Here is an 8,211-nt window from a genome sequence, read left to right as displayed (position 1 = left end):
AGAGGGCATATGTTCTTTCACTCTCCAGTAGCTCGTCATATGGTGGGGCTTCCTCAGCACATGTAACTTGTTCCTCCTCTTCTTCAGAGGATAATCTAAAACTCTCACCTTCAGGCCAGTTTGTTATATTTCCAAAATCCCAGGGCGATTAGGATGTCCTATCCAGGCTCTCTGTGTGATCAGAGAAACCCACTTGCTCCATGTGGTGTTGGTGGCATGATGCGCGGAAGGAACCTTTCCCTTGAACATCCAATCCAGCACTGGCAGTCGGGGTGCCAGAAGCAGCTGTGCTTTGGTTCCAATTACTTCTGAGGCAGCTCGAAGCCCTTCGCAAGCTGCAAGAATCTCTCAGTTGGGGTGTAGCTGGCCTCAGACCCTTTGTATCCCCGACTCCAGAACCCGAGCAGTCGTCCTCAAGTCTCTCCAGATCCCTTTTGCCACAGACACAGCACATTCTTCACATCCTGCCCCATTCTGACTAGCCCAAGGGCTACTGCATGGGCAATCTCCTGCTTAATTTGTTCAAATGCTTGTTGTTGTTCAGGGCCCCCCTGGAAATTGTTTCTCTTTTGTGTCATAAGATTAAGAGGGCTTACAATCGTGCTGTACTCTGGGATATGCATCCTCCAAAAGTCCTGGGTTTCCTTCCTGTTGGTAGGTGGGGACATAGTGCTAATCGTGTTGATTAACTCTGTCAGGATCTGTTGACGTCCATCTTGCCACTGGACTCCTAGAAACTGAATTTCTTGAGCACATCCCTTAACCTCACTTTGCTTAATGGCAAAACCAGCTTTCATAAGAATCTGAATAATCTTCTCTCCTTTCTTGAAAACTTCCCGTGCTGTTGTTTCCCCATATGATGATGTCATCTCTATACTGTAGATGTTCCAAAGCCTCACTCTTTTCCAGTGCAGTCTGGATCAGTCCATGGCATATGATGGGACTGTGCTTCCACCTGGGGCAGCCAGTTCCAGGTGTACTGTACACCTCTTCAGGTGAAAGCAAACTGATGGCTCTGGACAATCCCACAAATCTGTTTTACTTTGGAGGGATGATAAGACTGGTACATGGGCCTCCGATGTGACTGTAGTTTCTAGGTCTTCACAAATTGTGGAATTAGCTGCAGTTGTTCGTACTTTTCAAAAATGGCCCGCGCCTTTAAATTTGATAACAGATTCTGCTTATGTTGCAGGTATTGTTGAAAGACCTGAAGCTGCTGTTTTGAGAAAAGTTTCTAATGTTGATCTTTTTCAGTGGTTGCAACAATAATTTCCTTTTTAGACACCAGAAAACATCCTCATTTTGTTATGCATGTTCACTCTCACACAACATTACCTGGTTTTATAGCAGAAGGAAACCAACAAGCTGATTTGCTTACCTTTCCTGTTCAGATACTTCCCGATCATTTTGCCCAAGCCAAACTTAGCCATTCCTTTTTCACCAGAATGCTTCAGCCCTCTGTCGCACATTTGCTTTAAAGCACCAACAAGCAAAAGACATCATTGCTGCTTACCCTGATTGTCAGCATCATAATTTTGTTACAGGCTCACCAGGAATTAACCCACGTGGCCTACAAAGCCTACAGGTATGGCAAACGGATGTCACTTACTATCCTGAATTTGTCCGCCTCAAACATATTCACTCATCTATTGACACCTTTTCAGGTGCATTGTTTGCATCATGTCATACAAGAGAAACTGACAAAGATGTTTGTCGCCATTTTTGGCAGCTTTTGCAGCTTTGAGGATTCCCCAGCAGATTAAAACTGATAATGGTTCTGCTTACACTTCTCAACGACTTTCCTCCTTTTTCACCTTATGGGGAAAATCTCGTATTACGGGCATCCCTCACTCTCCCACAGGACAAGCAATTATTGAATGTGCTCATTCAACACTTACGCATCTTTTAGCACAACAGAAGGGGGGAATGCAGGGATATACACCAATGGAAAGGCTACACAAGGCATTGTAAGTTTTTAATTTTTTTAATCGCTATGATACCAAGGTTCCCCCTATAATAAACACTTTTCTATTTCTAAGGAAACTTTATTAAACACAGGGCAGAAAGCACAAGTCCTTGTAAAAGACCCAGAAAGAGAGCAAATCATAGGTCCACTTCCCCTCATTACATGAGGAATGGGTTATGCTTGTATTTCCACAGACACCGGTCCTCACTGGGTTCCAGTCAAGAACATCAGACCCTTCATCAAACAACCAGCTGATCAGAATACACAAAAGGATTAATATCCTTGAATCGTGCTATACAGATAAAGATTCTAGTGTGCCGGCACAGCTATTGCGTGCCTGAACACTTGGAAGTCTTCGCTGAAAAATGGCCCACTACAGTGGCCAAATATTCCAGTAGTACTCTTGTTAAAAAGTAAAGCTTGCTTTATGCTTTTTGCTTTATGCTAGCAAAAGCTTTTTTAGTACTAATACTTCTTTCTGTTACTTTTGCTTGGCCTGTTAATCAGCCAAAAACAAATGTATGGATAACTTTAGCCAATCTAACAGGGCAGGATACTTTATGCTTGGCCACGGTCTCTCCTGAAAATCCATTTTCTACTTGCCTTGTTGGTTTACCTTTAGATGAGTGGCCACATCCCTCTCAACCTCACATTCTTGATTCAGAGAATCATGCTTGGGACAAATGGGTCCCATATCTCCCTCATGCAACTCTTGAGCCTTTGGGGTCCACAAAAATGGACCTCTGTGTTAATTATTCCAGGAGCAACCAATCTAAAGCATAGGATGTTTCTCCGATCCAGCCTGTATTTAGAAATGCAAGCGCTTGCTGTAATTGCACTACTAATATTATCTCTTGCTCTACTAATGCTCCATTATCACTACCAGCAGGAGTGTTTTTTATTTGTGGAGACAGAGCTTAGGCTGCTATTCCATCTCATATTAAGGAAGGACCCTGTAGTTTGGGGCGATTCTCGCCGTTAACACCTAACACATCCATGATTTTGCAACATAGAAAAGCACAGTACTCATGCATTTGCCCCGATTGTGATTATAATCTCAACTTTTGGTCACTACAAAGACGTTGGGAAGCCTCCTTTTTTGCTCCAGGAATAGTGGCTGGAAATGCACTGGGATTGTTAAACAAGCTAGGCTGCTGACTAACTCGACAAACTAATGCTACTTTGCTTGCTTTAACAGGATTGTTAACCGATGTTGATTCAATTAGGCATACTACATTGCAAAATAGAGCTGCTATTGATTTCTTGCTTCTAGCGCACAGACATGGATGTTAAGATTTTGATGGAACGTGCTGTATGAACCCTTCTGATCACTCACAATCTATTTGCGCAAGTATTAAAGCTTTACAAGATAGTGTAGCCAAATTAAGAGTAGAAGATAGTGCTGATAGGTTTAATAGCCTTTTTGGAGACTGTGGGGGTCACTGGATGGATCAAAAATTTAGTTAAGATGGGAATGTTTATATTAGGAGTGCTGTTAATCATAGTGATATGCTTGCCTTGCTTGACTGAATGTATTCAGAGATTGATTAATAAATAAAGTAAATAATGACTGTTGAATAGAGAAGGGGAATTGATAGGAGCCAGAGAGAGATGAAAGCTGATAGTTGTGCAGACCTTCTAGCCCTGGTGCCATGAAAGCCATGAGACAGATAAAAACTCAAGGCAAGAAAAAGAAGCAGAGATGAAACAAAACCCAAGGCAAGAACAAGAGGCAAACCATGGGACAAACAGGACACCATGACCTGAGCCTCTGGTGCAAAAGGATGATTAGCCAGGACACCGCTGTCACAAGAGGGAATCTGCAAGGACTTGATAGTGTTGCTATGGGAATGGGGCAGGGGGGCTTTATTACTGTATCCCGCAGCCGTAGGGAGGAGAGAAGATCCAACAGGCAGGAATTGTGCAGCAAGATTGATCTATTTAATTATTTTACAAACTCTTTTATGGACTTTTTTCTTCATAATCTAATTGGACAAAGGATCAGCCACCCCCTGGGTGGATTGGTTAGAAATCCTAAACATCCATTGTCAAAATATTTTTCTACTGTACCATAAACATAGTTCTACAAGGTCGCAGGTGTTTATGGCTTACAGAACTTCTGCTAATCTCTTCATGAGAGAGAAAAGTATCCCATGGGCTTAGAAAGAAGCAAGAAAATTCTTGCTAGCAGCAATATTGTATCCAACAGCTTTGTTGTGGTGCAATGTTTTATTGTATTTTTGTATGTTCTTTGTACCCCAATGGTTCATCCCTATCTCCCCCACTTCCACTCCCAGTTGGTTTGCCCCAGATGCAAGTCGCTCCCCCCGGTGTTCCCAATGGTTATCCCTCCCTTTGTTCTGGCACCTTCCCTGCCAATCGCCCAAACCCCTCTCAGAGTTCTGGATTGTTCTGTGCCCGTCACCCAAGCCCTCCTTAATTACCCTTATATGGTTCCCATCAATCCCCCGAGACCCTGTCCCCTCGGATACCTCCCCTCCTTGAAATCCCCTAAACCTCAATGTCCCACTGCGGCATGTGACCCCTCTCCCTCCTCCCACCAAGACCATTGGACCAGGTGTAGGTCCTCCCCTATGGTGCCCGTCCCTCCTAATCCTCCTATTGGTCCCTAGTCGGGTTACTCCCCCTGTTGAATCCCCCTTTATAAGGCGTGATCACCCTGCAACTGTTGCTTCTTCACCGTGGATCTCTTTCAATAAATGTTGGATTATATCCAGTGGCAAGCCTCCCTGCTGCTTTTTATCTTTCCCTTCCTCGAGGGCTGCTGACTGCTACAGTGCCTGGAGCCTTCACTCCCCAGGGTAGAGCAGAGGCTTCATAGGAGCAGCTTTAAAGCTCTGTGCCTCCAGCTGCTCCCCACTCCGGCCGCACACCGCTGGAGCTAGCCTGGGCTGTGGTCAGTAGCGGTCACTGCGACAGGGCTTGAGCGTATGGATCTACCCAGAAGTAGTAAACTATAAAATGCTGGTAACTTGTACAATAAACTGGCTTTGCTTGCAACACCCAGCAGAGTCTGTGCCTCTTCAGTCTCCACACTTCCCTAGGAAGCCCAACCTCAGTGGTTACAGTATCTGCAAAGAAAAATGAAGGAGTATGAATTACTGCACTGCAATAGCCTTTAGGTAACTTCTGAGCACTTTAGTTTTATAAGCAGAAACAATCCAGTTAGTTGCAAATGCTTCACCAAGGGAATGACAGTTCTATTTAGCTTTGCAGTGTTTTTTCTTTAAGTCAGTATTTAAAAATAACCAAGTTAAGAGAGTTCCCGTTGTGTACTGCCATAAGATTTCTGCTCCCCATGCATCTCTTACAGAAGTCTCTTGCTTGGTTTCAACAAGGGCTGTGCTACACCTGCTGATCATGGCTCCACCTGCTGCTACACAGTAGCTGCTGCCTGCCTTATACCCGGCCTGTAATGCTCCATTAATGACTCCAGCAACTTAAACATGGGGAACCTTTTCCTGAGTAGCCTAAATTGTTCAGAAACACAGAGTTACTCACACCTGCTGGAGGCTGAAACTTAGCAGAAATACTAGAACACAGAGAAAGCTGACGAGTGGGTTAAAAAAGCCCTGAGCAGGCAGACAGGAAGACAAGGGTGGGAGGGTTTTTTTCTTTTAAACATAAAACATAAACATAAAACAGGAAATACAGTTGTACAATCAGTTTTCAAGAAGTAATACAATGAGAAAGAACGTGTTGGAGTGGAATAATAGAAAAGCAGGGGTATAGGAGATGGAAAAACTAAGAATTAAGCCATTATTAAACAAAAATGCGGCATTTTGAAATTAAACACTGATACCAAAACTATCATCTCAGATGAAGCTAAACATGAATTTCCCCTAATTTGCACTTTTCTATTTCACACACACACTCATGGACACTTAGACCAAGAGTCTTTCTGTAGCTTGCTGTACAGACTGGACCTGAGGCTTTAGCTGTGATCCCTCCTTGATGGTGATGGAGCAGGCGATGACAGGCCAGGAAACACCACATGCCCGGCCCAGGGCTTGCTTGGAGCACACAAACATGTAAGGAACATTCTTGTCCTCACAGAGAAGAGAGAGGTGCAGGATGATTCCCAAGGGCTCCACATCTGCTGCCACCACAATGAACTCTGCTGTGCCTCTGTTCAGTGTTTTGGTGGCTGTAAAAGAAACTGGAGAATCTAGGTCTTTCTGGAAAGAACATCTAATGTGTAACAGTTTCAGGAGATGTGGAAAGTGGCCTCAGTGGGAAGGAGATCTAGTGCATGGGACATGGGTTCTAAGAGATTACAGAGTTTCTATCCTTGGGTATTGTGGGTTTTTTACAAGTTTGACTATGTGAAGCCCCAAGCAAATGTGAAGGGAGCCACTCTCTGAGCAGGTTGCACTAAAGATACCCTCAAAGCCAAATCTTTTATGGTTCTGAACTGGCTAGGCAATTGGTAATCCCAGCGCCACACCACTGAAGCATGCATGATTACAAACCATGTACCAAGAACACAATTTGGCAATCTACAAGAGCTGCATAAAAATGTTCAAAAGATTACATCTTAGTTCTGTCCCTGAATATAGTTTAAGCAGGCTTGAAGGAGGAGAAAGGAGACACACCACCAGCAATAGCCAGATCTATATAAAATGAGTGATTCACAGCTACAGAGAAAAGACAATCTCTACCCATGGCATCTCAAAAAATCCTTGTTATGAGTTGTAACACACTTTGCAACACACTAGTCTCACCTTCACTGGCTCCCTCTTGTAGCTGCTTATAGTTGCAGGATTGCTGCACAAGATCCAGCAGTGTTTTGGTGAGCTGTGCATCAGCCAGTGGGTAAGCTTTTGGATTCATTTCTGACTCACTCTAAAGGAAAAATAAATATTACAATAGGAGCAAAGGAGGCTTTGTTCCAATCAACACTGCACAGGCATCATGTCCACCACATACATTGATTACTGGAGTCATGTCATTATTCTCATCTGCTCTGCACATACAGAAAAAACACCACTGCATTTTATTCCTAAAAGAGTAAGGATTCTTCTTCTATCAAAGTGAAAGGGAAAAGTAAGAAAGATATGCTTCACATCAAATTCAACAGTGTATCTACTCACACATCTACATCCTACAAACCAGCAGCAGTGCACTTATTGGGCAGTCTTCAGGTGTTTTATACCACAAAGACTACACAAAATGAAGCACTTCAGTGTACATATTAAAACACTTACAAAAAACTTGAAGAAATCCCCGGAAGGGAATGTATCAGTGTTACGAATGTATTGTGATGTTGGCTTTTTGCATGTTACATAATGTTAGAAAAACTTTACCTAGGTTCTGTAATGTAATACAAGATATAGAATGTCTATTGTTTATGTAGTCAATTTAGAAAACATAGGCAGAGAAAGTCTTCACATTACTGGAGTATCTTATCAGAGAAGAAGGAAAACCAGAAACCAGAGAGAAGAATTTATGGAGGGAGCGGAGACAGAATGGAGCCAAGAAGGAAGATAAGGCTGATGGGATGATACATAGAAACTCCAAAGAATTTATGAATCATGCATGATTGTGATGAATATGCAGTAAGAGATGTACTTTTAAAGATGATCTTTTGGATGTAGAGGGGTGCCTTTGGATCTCTGCCAAAGCACCCAGCCATAATACCCTTTTTGCTATTGTCTCCTAATTGTCCCTTTTATTAAGCTTTTTTTTTAAGTCTTATAAAGAGTGGACCTCGTTTTCCACATCAGGATTATTTCTGCAAACCACAAATAGTGTGTAAACATTAACATCAGCAGCGGGGTGGCACAGCAGCGAGGTCACAAGAAGTGTTAGCGACCGGTGCTGGCAGAGCCACAGCCTGTCCGGCTCCCGGCACTGTGCAGGGGTGACCCCAGACGCTGAGTCCCCCTCTACCGGGTGTCCCCAGGACCGCCAACCCCCCGGGCCTCCTTCCCCGCAGCCAGCCGCACCCTCGCCCGCCCGCCCGGCCTCCACGTGCTTCCTGCCGCGCAGGTGGCCTCCCTCTACCCCAAGGCCCTCCCGAGGAAGAGGGGTAGGAAGAGGAGGAGAAATAGGAGAAGAAGGAAGAAGAGGAGGAGGAAAAATGAGAAGGAGGAGGAGGAGGAAGAGGAGGCTGCCACCCAAAGCCACTCAACATGGCCACAGCGCATGCTGTGCGGGAAAAGGCTGGAGCGCTGCTGCGGACGCTGGAAGGGAGGCGGCCCCGAGGGCGGCCCCGGGGCGGA

General features: G+C 44.3%; 1 protein-coding gene across 2 annotated transcripts in view; it reads right to left on the bottom strand.

Annotated features, from left to right (window-relative positions):
* Window positions 1–5,618: 5,618 nt before the first annotated feature.
* Window positions 5,619–8,211, bottom strand: part of LOC103617294 (NHP2-like protein 1) — a 9,295-nt gene continuing 6,702 nt past the window's right edge. The window contains exons 1-3 of one of the 2 annotated variants that reach the window (XM_017736697.1): window positions 8,122–8,205; window positions 6,712–6,832; window positions 5,619–6,134 (exon numbers count right to left, since the gene is read on the bottom strand). In XM_017736697.1, coding sequence (XP_017592186.1) covers window positions 5,872–6,134; window positions 6,712–6,832; window positions 8,122–8,136 — 399 coding nt within the window. In that variant the 5' untranslated portion in view covers window positions 8,137–8,205 and the 3' untranslated portion in view covers window positions 5,619–5,871. Of the gene's footprint in view, window positions 6,135–6,711; window positions 6,833–8,121; window positions 8,206–8,211 lie in introns of those variants that run through there. The other variant, XM_008635575.2, reaches the window with a different exon arrangement.

Source organism: Corvus brachyrhynchos, unplaced genomic scaffold (assembly GCF_000691975.1).
Source record: "Corvus brachyrhynchos isolate BGI_N302 unplaced genomic scaffold, ASM69197v1 scaffold246, whole genome shotgun sequence".
NCBI lineage: Eukaryota > Metazoa > Chordata > Aves > Passeriformes > Corvidae > Corvus > Corvus brachyrhynchos.
This window is presented reverse-complemented; position numbering and strand designations above follow the sequence as displayed.